Here is a 14,924-nt window from a genome sequence, read left to right as displayed (position 1 = left end):
TATAGGCAAGTTAGTCATATGATCAAGAGATACACTTTCTAGCCTTCCTTATTAATGGTTCGGAGTAGCGGTTCCCAAACTTTTTGAGTCATGGAGCACTTTTCAGGAGAGAAATTTGTCACGGAACACTAATTTTCACCTAGCACCTATACATACGTACACACACAAAGCTGCCTTATACTGAATCAGACCCTTGGTCCAACAAAGTCAGTATTGTCTACTCAGACTGGCAGCGGCTCTCCAGGGTCTCAGGCAGGGGTCTTTCACATCACCTGCTTCCCTAGTCCCTTTAACTGGAGATGCTGGGGATTGAACCTGGGACCTTCTGCATGCCAAGCAGATGCTCTGCCACTGAGCCACAGCCCCTCCCCAATGTGAGACTGGCCTAGTGTCCCACAGGAAGCTTCGGGGCACAGTGAGAATGTTAACCCAGATATTCTTAGGCCTAGCCCAACATCTTCATGGCTATACCACACAGGAGAGTTCTTTCTGTCTTCTGAATATATTTTGAGCTTACCTTGTCTCCAAGGAGCCCAAGGCAATGCCTGTACATAGGTCTCCTTTCTCCCATTTTACCTCACGAAAACCCTGTGAGGTAGGGTAGGTTAAACTGAGAGAGAAAATGATTGGCTCAAGATGAGCCAGTGAGCTACATGGCAGTATGGGGATTTGAACATGGGTCTTCCCGATCCGAGTTCAACCATCTAGCTATTTGCACCACATTGGCTCTCTTAATTCTGCGCTGCTAGTATTGTTTATAGTTTCAGATTTTAGGATTGCGGCTGCTGTTAGTTTTATTTTATATGCAGTTCTAAACTGTTTTATTTTTATATGCAGTTCTAAACTGTTTTATTTTATATGCAGTTCTAAACTGTTTTATCAGTGATGTTTTATTTTATTTTGATTTATTTGACCGTAGCCCACCTTGGGTGCTTTTGAGCAAAACCTTAAGCAGTTAAGCTCAGAATCCTACTCAGGTCTATTCACTGGGGCTTATTCCCAGGAAAGTGCTTTTTGGGATTGCAGAACTGTTTAGGTATAAATCCTCTTTATAATAAATAGTATCGTAAGTTTGACTGTAACATGCCCGTCAATTAGGTAAATTAATTTATTGCCTTTATTTTGATAGGCTAAAAGATAATGCAACCAATTAATTGGGCAGCAGATGTTAAAAATGGATTTATTATAACTTGTTAATATCAGAACTTTCCAAAATCTGTAGCTGGCAAGAGAAAGGGGGATGACTCTTCTAAGATGTTGCCAGGTATATATTTAATCTGAAAGAGAATGCTTTTTGCTACAGAAGTTGAGGTTTTATTCATGAACACATTTATGCAAAAGTAATTGGTTAATTGACAAATCAGATAATTTTTTTTTTTAAATTAACATTCTGGTGAGATGCCTAATCAAAAGACATAATGTTAAGCCAGTCCAGGAAATAACAGTTTACAACAGATTTCTTCTTTTCCTTTCCTTTCCTTTTATCCCTTAGAAGCTCCTTGATCAATTGATCTTGAGCAGCATATATCTAGTGTTGGAGGGATATAAGGACTGAAACAAATCTTGCCACTGACAATGTAGCCTTGGGGTCCCTATTGCTTAGTAAAAAAGGCATTATGTCAGTCACAGAGGCATTGGATTTGTATATTAAAAGGGGGAAAATATAGTGCGATCGAAGTTCCTCGTAAAAGCGGCATTCCAAAAGGGCATGGGCTAATGAGTCAATAGAGCCACAAGAGCAAGGGCAGATCCTGTCTGAGTATGGTATATTCAGAATTCTGCCCTGCATTACCATAGAAGGGTTAGCATTCAATCTAGCCAAGCAAAAAGCTCTACAGAGACGAGGAGTTGTCAGATAATATGTATAGGCAGGCAGACCACGTGGAGGGGGTATTCCGAAGAACTGGGATGAGATTTCTTCTTTTGAGGAAGACTCCTCTCTTTTAGATCCATGTAGTCTTCACAACAACCTAGTGAGTTGGGCCAGCTCTTATTCTTAGGTAATAGATGGGAAAAGTGAAACAAGAGATGTTAGTCTCCCCCCACCCCCGAACTGCATGCCTGGAACAAATGCTCAGGGGTGTGTGTGGGGGGTGCACACTCCTCGGCTCCACCCTTGACCTACATGTGTGCATTGGAAGATATGCACATAGGACTGAGGCATATAAGGGTTTTTGTTTAGGCTCATCTCTGCCCAATCAGAAACCCAGAAAAGGTCAGGCTCCTGATTGCAGGGAGAAAGCCCTGTGTGCATAAGACAAATGGACAGCGTCTAGTAAATAAGAATAGTTTAGGGGGACTACCTGGTACTGCAATTTATGTCCTCTCCAGTTCTCTCTGCATTTTTTTTCTGAAAAGGGTTAAGTTGCCTAGTAAGAGCCAAACTGAATGAAATATCCTACAGTCCGCAAGGCAGCTAACAGAATTATAGTTAAAATATAATGCTAAAGACAATATAAAAACACATTTAAACACCGGAAGAACAAATAAAATGGCAGCCAGATAGTTTAAAAGGACAAACTCTAAAAGGTGAAAAGCACCCTTTGAGCGACTTCAGTTGTAAACTCGGCCAAACACAAGTTTTTAAATTGGTGCTGAAACTAAAACAGATAAGCTGTGCCAGCAGCCTGGAAGCCACCACTAAGAAGGCCCTGTCCCTTCATAGTTGCCTATCTGACCTCCAAAGAGAGGGTTACCTGGAGCTGATCCTCCAGCAGTAACTTCCATAAAGAGGCAGGGCCTTAGGGATGAAGACAGTCTTTCAGATATCTTGGCCCTATGCTATTTTGTTCTCAGCACATCCGAATGCCACCCCATGTACAACCTAACACCCTCCACCGATCGTTTCTTCTACACCAGCATGGTGTAGTGGTTAAAGCAGTAGTTTGGACCGGTAAACTCTGTTCTGGAGGAACAGTGATTCCCCACTTGTCCACAAGAAGCCAGCTGGGTGACCTTGGGCTAGTCACAGTTCTCTCCGAACTCTTTCAGCCCCACCTACCTCACAAGCTGTCTGTTGTGGAGAGAAGAAGGGAAGGAGATTGTAAGCTGGTTTGATTCTGCCTTAAGTCGCAGAGAAAGTCGACATCTAAAAACCAACTCTTCTTCTTCTTAGGGGCAATGCTCGGAGGAGACTTGAACAACACAAACGGCGCCTGCCCAAGCCCAGTGGGTAAGTCATTGTGAAAAAGCCAAGCTTGCACTTTTTGGCAGCCAGATGATGGGATATAGACATATGGAGATGATTGATTCTTGTGTTCAGAAGCGGGGGACTGTCTACAAGGCTTCTGAAGAATGTTGCTATTATGATGTGGACTGTGAAGGCCACTCAGCCCCCAGGAGAGTTGTGTGCTTGGAGCACTGCTCTAGCTGCTCTGAGCTACCCAGTTTATCAGCCAGAAGTCAAACTGTTCCTGGCCCAGGTCTGGCTCCAGCATTTTTGGGTGCCTTTGGCTGGTTTGGCCCATCTGACTATCTAGAATGAACTAGAGAAACAACTTATAAGAGACAGAAAGGAGTGTAGATGAATTTCCCCAGAGACATTTGAATCTTCGGAGAACATAAGAAAGGCCCTTCTGGATCAGACCAAGGCCCATCAAGTCTAGCAGTCTGTTCATACAGTGGCCAGCCAGGTGCCCCTAGGAAGCCCCCAAACAAGATGACTTCAGCAGCAGCATCCTGCCTGTGTTCCATAGCACCTAATATAATGGGCATGCTCCTCTGATACTGGAGAGAATAGGTATGCATCGTGACTAGTATCCATTTTTACTAGTAGCCGGGAATACCCCTCTCCTCCATGATCATGTCCACTCCCCTCTTAAAGCCTTCCAAGTTGGCAGCCATCACCACATCCTGGGGCAGGGAGTTCCACAATTTAACTGTGCGTTGTGTGAAGAAAAACTTCCTTTTATCTGTTTTGAATCTCTCACCCTCCAGCTTCAGCAGATGACCCCGCGTTCTAGTATTATGAGAGAGGGAGGATTTTCATGTCATCTGCAGAGGTTTATTCTCTGTTAGTCCAGGGCCACTGGACAGGTGGGAGAGAGAGCACAACCGCCTCTGATGAGGTCGGGCCAGGGCCAAGACGGAGGCAAGTTGGCCACACTGGGTCTTGGCTATTTTAATAGATCTGGGCCCTGGCAGCTGCCCCACCTGTGCCAGCTTTTGATGATGCCTTCTGTTGATCTGCCAGTGGCACTAGAGTGACTGACAAGCGCTTGGCCATTGGGTACTTGCTCTTTTAAATGTGGCTCATGTTATTTGTAATGGGTATAAATTATGGGCAGAAAGGTACTGGCTGGACATTTTGTGTGTGTGTGTTAAGTGCCGTCAAGTCGCTTCCGACTCATGGCGACCCTGTGAATGAAAGTCCTCCAAAATGTCCTATCTTTGACAGCCTTGCTCAGATCTTGCAAATTGAAGGCTGTGGCTTCCTTTATTGAGTCCATCCATCTCTTGTTGGGTCTTCCTCTTTTCCTGCTGCCCTCAACTTTTCCTAGCATGACAGTCTTTTCCAATGACTCTTGTCGTCTCATGACGTGACCAAAATACGATAGCCTCAGTTTAGTCATTTTAGCTTCTAGGGTCAGTTCAGGCTTGATTTGATCTACAACCCACTGATTTGTTTTTTGGGCAGTCCACGGTATCCGTAACACTCTCCTCCAACACCACATTTCAAAGGAATCTATTTTTTTCCTATCAGCTTTCTTCACTGTCCAGCTTTCACACCCATACATAGTAATAGGGAATACGATGGCATGAATTAATCTAGTCTTGGTGGCCAGTGACACATCCTTACACTTCAAAATCTTTTCTAGCTCCTTCATGGCTGCCCTTCCCAGTCTCAATCTCCTTCTGATTTCTTGGCTGCAGTCTCCCTTTTGGTTGATGGTGGAGCCAAGGAATAGAAAGTCTTGAACAATTTCAATTTCCTCATCGTCAACCTTAAAGTTGTGTAATTCTCCTGTAGTCATTACTTTTGTTTTCTTGATGTTCAGCTGTAGTCCTGCTTTGGCACTTTCTCTTTTAACTTTCAGCAGTAGGCTGGACATTAGGAAACATTTTTTACAGTGAGAGTAGTTCCGCGGTGGAATTGGCTGTCTAGGGAGGCGGTGAGCTCCCCCTCACTGACAGTCTTTAAGCAGTGCCCAGACTAACACTTGTCAGGGATGGTTTAGGCTGATCCTCCATTGAAAACCCTATGTGGGGGGGTCACCATAAGTCAGCTGTGACTTGACGGAGTGCATGCGCATGTACACATGCACACAATTCCTTGATTATAGTGATCCCCCCCCAAATTCCAAAGTTGCTTGCCTCAGTTTGCTGCACGTTTTTGAGTTAAACAGAACTCTTTGTCAGGCACCAGCCTGACAAAGCTGTTAAACAAAGAAAAATAAAGTTAAGCAAAGAAAAATAAAGGAGAGGGGAGAGAGGAAAGAGAAGCCCCCTCTGCCGGCAGCAAAGTACGTACTTTCTGCATGCATATGCTTCTTTTCCTGAGAAACATGCAAAAGCAGCTTACTAAAAGAACTCCCAGCAATGTAGCTTCAACAGCCCATGTTTAAAAGCATTAAAACAGCAGCTGAAAATACTGCAAAAAAACAGCTGCACCCACAAATGATTGGGATATACTCTCTGGAAAAAAACACTTATCTGGAAGGCTGATATAATTACACACTTTGAAAAACTAACCCTAGAGAGAAGGGGAATGGAACCCACATTGTAGGGCCAAGACCAGAGAGTCCCTGGATGAGCCTGTTTTTCTGCTCCGATTTTAATTAGAGAACGAGCTTCACCCGAGGTTGGTCCTTCAACCTTGTCAGTTTCCAAATCAACCCTTGTTAAAATTCATCGTTCTGGGTTGCTTCAGAAATGTTGCCCGAATCCTTTTTTTTAAACGGCTCTTTGATTTGTTTAATTACTGTGTGGCGATGGGTGGTTACGGTTCTAATTTGGCTGCTGAGACATCCTGGCCTTGGGCTGAGATGCTAGAGTAGTCGGGCCTCTGGTAACCTTTTAATAATTGTGTTCCAGGGAGAATTTGGGAGGGGGGGATGTCGCTTTTCCTGTTCCAGCAGCGCAGTGAGGGGAGAAGCCACGCCTGCCCCCTAGTTCCGTCTCTTTCCACTGTTATCCAGGTCTTCGTTCTGTGACATCAAGAGACAAGGGAGAGGGGCATGTTTGCCACAGCTGATCGTGACCTGGGGGCTGGAGGCCTGAGTGGGGTGGGTTTGAACCCCCAGGGGCCCTGGTAGGGTTCATAGCATCATAGAATCATAGAGTTGGAAGGTACCACAAGGGTCATCTAGTCCAACCCCCTGCACAATGCAGTAAATTCACAACTACCTCCCCCGCCACCCCCCGTGACCCCTACTCCATGCCCAGAAGATGGCCAAGATACCCTCCCTCTCATGATCTGCTTAAGGTCATAGAAGCAGCATTGCTGACCGATGACCATGTAGCCTCTGCTTAAAATCCTCCAGGGTAGGAGAGCTCACCACCTCCTGAGGAAGCCTGTTCCATTGAGGAACCGATCTAACTGTTAGAGAATTCTTCCTAATATCTAGACAGAAACTCTTTTGAATTAATTTCAACCCGTTGGTTCTGGTCCAACCTTCTGGGGCAACAGAAAACAAATTGGCGCCATCCTTTATATGCCAGGTCCCTCTTCACCGCTGGTGGGGTTTTTTGGGGACGGAGCCTAAGGAGGGCAGGGTTTGGGGAGGGACTTCAATACCATAGAGTCTAGTTGCCAAAGCGGCCATTTTCTCCAGGTGAACTGATCTCTATCGGCTGGAGATCAGCTGTAATAGCAGGAGATCTCCAGCTAGTACCTGGAGGTTGGCAACCCTAGGCCATGGCCAGACAGGCACCTGTGTGCCAAAGGCAGGAGAGACCCCTTTTGCATTTCAGTTAAGGTACTGAAATGCCAAGGATCAGTCCTGCCCGAGACTCCTATGCACACTTGCTGTCTCTGTCAATCATGAGCACACACGGCCTCCGACGTCCTCCCCCCCCCACTCAGTTTCTCTCCCATCTCCAAAGCAGCCCCCATGTCAGCTGTTGTGAGCGGCTGTTCCAGCTTGTAACTTGGCAGGGTCCGTGAATGTCAGCATTGACGTCACCGAAACATTCCCCTCATTCCAGGAAACAGGAGCAGGGAAGCGAGAGGAGGGCCTCTGGGGTGGGGGCGCAGACCCTCGCAGGGACCTTGGGACGTTCTCAGGACCTCGGCTCCTCTGCCCTGGCCTCTTTTGTCCCGTCTTGCGAGTCAGTCTCCACGAGGAACCAGATTAGCCGGAGCGGGGTTAGTCACCTGGAGCGTGGAAACTGGGGTGAAGAGGCCTCGTTTACGCCCCTCAGCGTAATTGTGATGCTGCTGAGGACTGATTAGGAGACTTGCTAGGGATGAGCAGTGAGGAACTGGGAGTGAACCACAGTTAGCAAGAGCATAGGAACAGCCCTGCCGGATCAGACCATTAAGAGCCAGCGTGGTGTTGCTGTTAAGAGTGGTGGTTTGGAGCGGTGGACTCTGATCTGGAGAACCGGGTTTGATTCCCCACTCCTCCACGGGAGCAGTGGACGTTAATCTGGTGAACCGGGTTGGTTTCCCTACTCCTCCCCATGAAGCCAGCTGGGTGACCTTGGGCTAGTCACAGCTCTGTTAAGAGTTCTCTCAGACCCACCTACCTCGCAGGGTGTCTGTTATGGGGAGGGGAAGGGAAGGTGATTGTAAGCCGGTTTGATTCTGCCTTAAGTGGTAGAGGAAGTCGGCATATAAAAACCAACTCTTCTTCTTCATTGTTCTGTCCAGTCCAGCATCCTACCAACCAGTTCCTCTGGAGTGCCAACAAGAGGGCGTAGAAAGCGAGGCCTTCTCCTGATGTTGCCTCCTGGCACTGTTATTCACAGGTTTCCTGCCTCTGAATGTGGAGGCTCCCTTCATAAGAACATCAGAAAGGCCATGCTGGATCAGACCAAGGTCCATCAAGTCCAGCAGTCTGTTCACAAAGTGGCCAACCAGTGGCCTTCAGTCACTGGTGGTTAGTAGCCACTAACAGACCTATCCTCCATGAGTCTGTCTCACCCTCCTTTAAAGCTGTCTGGGCCTGTGCCTCCCCCCCCCCCCCCACTAAATCTTCTCACTTGTTGAGTAAAAGCTGTGAAGTCAGAGGGAATAAAAGATTTTAGGGTATTGCAGCAAAAACACAAACAGGCGTTTGTGGCACCTTAAAGATCACCAAACGTGAACTGCGGCAGGCGTTTTAATGAGCCAGAACTGCCTTCTTGTTTGGGGGCTTCCTAGAGGCACCTGGTTGGCCACTGTGTGAACAGACTGCTGGACTTGGTGGGCCTTGGTCTGATCCAGCATGGCCTTTCTTAGGTTCTTATGTTCTTATAAGCGTGTGAGCTGTGCCCTTGGTTGGCAGAAGTGTGTCTGTACAGTGGGTTGGATCCAGTCGACATTTCCATTGGTGGAAAAGGAAGGAGGGGGTCCCCCTTGACTGCCAAAAATGCTCTACTGGGGATCATGGAACAGGCATGGCCCAAAGCCATGTGGAACAGGGGCTGTACCTGTAATAAAGAGAGGAATTGGGACAAGATGCAGAGGAAAAGCCGGCTGGATCCAACTCAAGTGTATTTGTGTGTGTGTATGTGTACAAAGACCAGGGTAATGTTCAATCATTGTGAGGCTGAAAGGCCTGCTGATCCAAGACAGATATTGCTAGGGCATTACATTATTGTGCAGAACACAACAGAAGATGGATAGTCTAAGGAAGCCCAGCGCCTACCTCTGATGAGTGAATCACTCCTCTCTTTTGCTGAACTTGCCAGTGAGCTCCAACCTACTAGCTTCAGGCTGGGGACCTCCCTCCCTCCCTTCCTTCCTTCCTTCCTTCCTTCCTTCCTTCCTTCCTTCCTTCCTTCCTTCCTTCCTTCCTTCCTTCCTTCCTTCCTTCCTTCCTTCCTTCCTTCCTTTCTTTCTTTCTTTCTTTCTTTCTTTCTTTCTTTCTTTCTTTCTTTCTTTCTTTCTTTCTTTCTTTCTTTCTTTCTTTCTTTCTTTCTTTCTTTCTTTCTTTCTTTCTTTCTTTCTTTCTTTCTTTCTTTCTTTCTTTCTTTCTCTTGCTTGCAAAACATGTCAGCTTTCAAATTTGAATGTCCAGGAAGATCAAGGAGATGTCCAGGGAGATGCTACTAAAATTATGAATGTGAACTGGTCCCAAAAGTGCTCAAAAACAGAGGCAGCCTAGCCGTGGCCGACGTGGGCAGAATTCCTCCCCCGACCTTGTAGTGCAGGGGTGTCCAATCTTTTGGCTTCCCTGGGCCACATTGGAAGAAGAAGAATTGTCTTGGGCTGCACATAAAATACACTAACACTAACGATAGCTGATTCATAATGTTTTAAGTAAGTTTACGATTTTGTGTTGGGCTGCATTCATGGCCATCCTGTGTTACGCTAAGCACAGAGGGTCTCCTTTATTTGGGGAAATTAGCTGGAGACTAAATAGAGCTTTGAAAGAGGCTGGCATGGGGATCTTTCTAAACCAATTCTGCCCCTAGGTGAGCAAGCCAAAATGGAGAGCAACCCAATAATGAGGAGGCTTTTATGAATTTTAAGGGTTTTATTAAAAGTAATCAAATAGGGTAAAAACACACACAAACAAACAATTCCCAACACACACAGAGCTAAGAAAGTAAAGGGTTGAGATTCCCAAGTGGTTCATAGTTACCTTTCCTGCAGAACGAGGTTCCAGAATAGCAGCTGCACGAGGGAAGGGGAAAAAGGACTACACGCCAGGTGTAGGACTCACATCTTGTGTTCTGGATCCAAAATGAGAAGCCACTGACATGTGCCAGGGCTCTTTTTTTAAAGTCAAATTCTGCCCCTGGGGCAGACTGACTCACAGGGCATGTGAGCAGTGGGGCACAGAGGTAAAATTGCTCGAGATTGGATTAGGAGGGTGCAGTGAGGAAGGTCATCAGAGATGATGGCTGAACACTTCAGAATTCAGTGTTTGAGCCTTGAGTAAGAATTGGAAATTGAGGGTGGGGTCTGGAAGGAGGAAGTCAGAGAGGGCTTGCTTGGCTCTGGGATGAGATTAGGAGTTAGTTACAATAGAATTGATGAGATTTGGCAGGGTGCTTGCCATCTATTGCCAGAAAAGTATAGAAATGCTAAATGCTTATCCATTATCTCTTTGTCTTCTTCGGAAGGCTGCAACTTTCCTGGGAGGGTATGGCTCACCTTTTGCTGTTGTCAACCCCTGTCACCTTGCTTCAGCCTTGCACAAACAAGATGGATTCCAGGAGACCCCTTTTGTCTCTGGCTACACAGCAGTGTTTCCATCCTTTGCGCCCCAGCTTGTCCTGTACACTTGTGGGGTGTCCCAGGGTAGCTGCGGGCCTATGAGGGTGCCGTAACACCTGGGCCGCATGTGGCCTGGGGCGGGGGGCGCAGTTTGGACAAGTCTGCTGTAGTGGTTCCTTAATTTGCAGTGGAAGGGGAGGAGAAATTCCGGATGCAATAGGTCTCCCCCCCCCTTTTTTTCTGTAATTTATTAACTTCAGGCCCTGTAAATGGCTGGATCCTGGACTGTTACCCTCGGGCATTTTTTTCTGCCCAGTGGACACGTGGGCTCAATGGAGTGACATCTGGGACTACATGTGACAGTGCGCCACAGCATAACCATAAAAACAACCGCTCTCTTCTTTCCCTTTAGGTAACGGTTACGTCAGTGCCAGAGCCTCCCCTGGTCTCCTCCCTGTGTCCAATGGCAACAGCTTGGGCAAGGCCATCCCGGCGAAATCGCCACCTCCTCCGCCACCACCCTCCCACGGCACCCAGTTGGCCGCCAACAACCGCAAACCAGACTTGCGCGTCATCACTTCACAGAGCGGGAAGGGACTCATGCATCACTTGGTGAGTTCTGCTTAGGACAAAGGAACGCAAAACTGCAGCTGACGTCCCCGACATTAACGGGTCGGCGTGGCTCGGGACCAGTCTGCACGGATCCTCACTCCCCTCCCCTTTTGGGGGGTTGAGTTGAGACGGGGCACTGGGTAGATCTTGGCCTGTATGGAAGTCTTTTCCTAAGCGAGATAAGCATTTTGACCCGTCTCCTCAGAGCCAGTGTGGTGTAGTGGTTAAGAGCGGCGGACTCTTAATCCGGAGAACTGGGTTTGATTCCCCACTCCTCCACGTGAGTGGCAGACTCTTAACTGGAGAACTGGGTTTGATTCCCCGCTCTTCTACATGAGCGGCAGACTCTTAATCTGGAGAACTGGGTTTGATTCCCCACTCCTCCACATGAGCAGTGGGCTCTAAATTGGAGAATCAGTTTTGATTCCCCACTCCTGTGCATGAAACTAGCTGGGTGACCTTGGGCCAGACGCAGTTCTCTTAGAGCTCTCTCAGCCCCCACCTACCTCATGAGGTGTCTGTTGTGGGGAGAGGAAGGGAGGGCGATTGTAAGCCGGTTTGATTCTCCTTAAAAGGTAGAGAAAATCGGCATATAAAAATCAACTCTTCTTCTTCTTGCAGATAAGTATCCCCAACATACAGTGTGTGCGACCAACAATAAAAGGCTTTGCCCATTCAGGGACGGAGGGGCCCTTTAGCTTATCAAGCAAGTTCCTAATGGGACTTTGGGGGGCCAAGTTGAAGCCAAACCAAGCACTGATGTCACTTGTAGTGCTTTGGGATCTGACTCGGATCCTGGTGGCGGTGACGATGGACAAAGTTTCATCTGCCGCCTCCTTCCTTTCCTGGAGGAGGAACAGGCAACCTGCCATTGCTGGCACTCAGCCTGGCTTGCTTCTTGGCCTTTATTTTCCCAATCCACCCCTAATGCGACGCCTCTGGTTTCAACCCTTGTGAGAAATAACTCCCGAGATGTCATCCAACCAGAGATTTGCTGAAGATTTCGCTGGACTGGCACTCAGAGGGGAGGAGGGCACCATTTTAAAAGGCTCCATTTGCACATACCGCGTGTGCAGAAAAGTTTCAAAGATGGCCCTTATCTGAGAGCCTGGGAGCCTTCTAGGCAACAGATGCATCCCATCGCCGATTAGACTTGCCAGGCACTGTAGTTCCACCAGCGGGAGCTTTCTGGGGCCGTGGCTGTGGCGCATGACGCGCCTACGTCACTTCCGGGTTTACCTGGAAGCGACGCGGACACTCTAGCGATCTCGGCTAAAACTCTGTGGTTTCCATAGAGTTTTATCCAAGATTGCCAGAGCGTCTGCGTCACTGCGTGCGTGCAACTCTATCGCTGATGTTTTCCTACATTTCGAATGCATTCTGTTCCTTTGCAGTCGTTTTTAAAGTTTTTCAACCAGTGTTGCGACAGGCCTTTTTATGTGTCCTTTCTTCCATATGCGGTAGAGAGAGGGATTCTCGGCTAAGTCTAGGAGTGATCTCAACATTAGGGGTTTAAATTTAATTGTCTCCCTTGGTTTCGTTTCTGTTCTGCCCCCAGACGGAGGATCATTTGGATTTGGTGAGTTTCCTTCCTTCTGCTAGTGTGTGTGTTTGCGTGCACTCCTGTTTGAAACGTTTCGTCCCGTTTAACCATGCGCGTTTTGAAACGGTGAGACCAGCCTCTCAAAAGGGGAACCATGAGGGGATTCGCTGGGGGAATGTGAACCGCCTTTCTGCCCGGGGTTTGTAAATCCTGTCGGTGCCAGAAGGTGGGTTGTCAACTTGCCCTCTTGCCAGTTAGTGTAATCCTGGCAGCTGCATCGACTTTGAATGCTCTTCCGTGTTGACCAAACTCTGGTCTGTGAGGGGGCTGAATCCTAAATTTTCCAGGAATCCTACATTTTCCAGAGCCAGCATAGTGTAGTGGTTAAGAGCGGTGGTTTGGAGCGGTGGACTCTGATGTGGAGAACCGGGTTTGATTCCCCACTCCTCCACATGAGCGGCGGAGGCTAATCTGGTGAACTGGATTTGTTTCCCCACTCCGACACATGAAGCCAGCTGGATGACCTCGGGCTAGTCACAGCTCCATTAGAGCTCTCTCAGCCCCACCTATCTCACAGGGTGTTTGTTGTGGGGAGGGGAGGGGAAGGCTATTGTAAGCTATTGATTCTTCCTTAAGTGGTAGAGAAAGTCGGCATATAAAAACCAGCTCTTCTTCATCTTCTTCATCTCCTTCTCCTTCTCCTCCTCCTCCTCCTCCTTCTTCTTCTTCTTGAATTCGTCTGGGGGCTACACCCAGAGAGAAAGTCGGCATATGAAAACCAACTCCTCCTTTCTGAGGAGGAGGGTTTGCCTCTTCTGAATAAAGCCAGAAATCAGAAAGCTTTATAGTTTCTCCTTTTTGCCAATGGTTACTGTAGGCTGGGCCTCTTTGGGCCTCTTTGGCAGATTCCCCCTCTCTCATCCACCCCCATACCGTCCTCCTCTGTATTTATTTATTTTGCTGCATAAAAACTCTCAACCGCAAAAAAAATTAAAATTAAAAAGCTTGGAAGGCAGCTTGCACTCAACAGCCATCACTGAAACACCCGTTATTATTCATCAATAATTAACAGTGACTAGCCACATTTTTAAAAAATCAATTAAAATATCATTAATCAGTAAAAGCAACAGCTAGCAGAGAAAACCAGCCATATTAGGTTAATCAGGGAGTATAAGCTGTCTCCCCCCTTCTTCCTGCCCCAACCCTTGCATCAGTTCTCAATGAAAAGCCTGCAAGAACAGAAATGTTTTCACCTGATGCCAAAGACTAACCAAACTGTGGCTCAGTTTGTAGAGCATCTGCTTGGCATGCAGAAGGTCCCAGGTTCAATCCCCGGCATCTCCAGTTAAAGGGACTAGGCAAGTAGATGATAGAATAATAGAATCATAGAGTTGGAAGGGACCACCAGGGTCAAAATGGTGAAAGACCTCTACTTGAGACCCTGGAGAGCCGCTGCTGGTCTGAGTAGATGATACTGACTTTGATGGACCAAGGGTCTGATTCCGTATAAGGCAGCTTTATGTGTTCAGAATTAAGTGCTGTGTGAGCAACTGGGAGGGAGTTTTGGAGTCAAGGTACTTCTACAGAGAAGGCCCTTCTGTGATCACCCATCTCACTTTTGAAGGTGAGCAGAAGCTTTACAGAAGATCAACTGACAGGCAGCATCTTAAGGACTTCCTTCACTTTGTGTTCCATCCTTCTTCTGCTTTGGCCTGTCCTTGAGGCAGCATTCCCACGGCACTTTCTCCAGAGCGCTGTGTGGCTTGTTATTTGGCTCTTTCGGATCATGGGGGAAAGCTGGTACAGGGCATGTTGCATCGTCTTAGCCACAGCAATTCTGTATGTGATTTGATAGCTCTGCCCCTTGGAGTTTGTGAGGCAAGACCTGCTGATGTCTTGCGGCGGGGCCTGCTGACATCTTACAGTACAGTCCATTTCATTCCAGTCGAGGTTGATTCGGGTTCATGTAGGGTTGCCAGGCTGAGCCAGCAGGAGGAATGAGGGTGGAAACATGGATGGGGGGAAGGATGCAATGTCGCTATGTCACTTCTGGGTACTACTTGGAAGTGATAACAGGTAGCTCTAGGAATTACCAGAAACTCTATGATAAAGTTCCTGGCAATTCCCAGAGCTACACTTTATCACTTCTGGGTTGTACCCAAAAGTGATATTGCAAACGGAGCTGTTGCTGGTTTTCCCCCCTCTCCTGCTGCCACTCCCATCCAAAAAAACTATCCATCAGGAAAGCCTAGGCCCATGTAACCTTTTGAGTCATGCACCCCTTATCTAGAGGGACTGAAGGCAATACAAGGCAGCTTCAGAAGTCAGGTAGACCACAGGCCTTGCATATAGAAGTTTCCAGGTTCAGTCGGCATCACAGCCATGGCCTGCGGAAGATGGCACCGAGCGGCCATTTTGTGGCAAGTGTAAACAGTGCTGACTGATTGACGGTGAGACGTT

General features: G+C 47.5%; 1 protein-coding gene across 4 annotated transcripts in view; it reads left to right on the top strand.

Moving 5' to 3' along the window:
- The window catches only part of MEF2D (myocyte enhancer factor 2D), a 97,330-nt gene that overhangs the window by 64,130 nt on the left and 18,276 nt on the right, over nucleotides 1-14,924 (top strand). For all 4 annotated transcript variants that reach the window (XM_056853175.1, XM_056853172.1, XM_056853174.1 and 1 more), the window contains exons 5-6: nucleotides 3,116-3,172; nucleotides 10,722-10,921. In XM_056853175.1, the coding sequence (XP_056709153.1) occupies nucleotides 3,116-3,172; nucleotides 10,722-10,921 (257 nt within the window). The remainder of the gene's footprint in view (nucleotides 1-3,115; nucleotides 3,173-10,721; nucleotides 10,922-14,924) is intronic.

The sequence above is a fragment of the Euleptes europaea genome, chromosome 7 (genome assembly GCF_029931775.1).
Source record: "Euleptes europaea isolate rEulEur1 chromosome 7, rEulEur1.hap1, whole genome shotgun sequence".
Taxonomy (NCBI): domain Eukaryota; kingdom Metazoa; phylum Chordata; class Lepidosauria; order Squamata; family Sphaerodactylidae; genus Euleptes; species Euleptes europaea.
The sequence above is the reverse complement of the archived record's forward strand: the minus strand, read 5'-3'. Positions and strand labels throughout refer to the sequence as shown.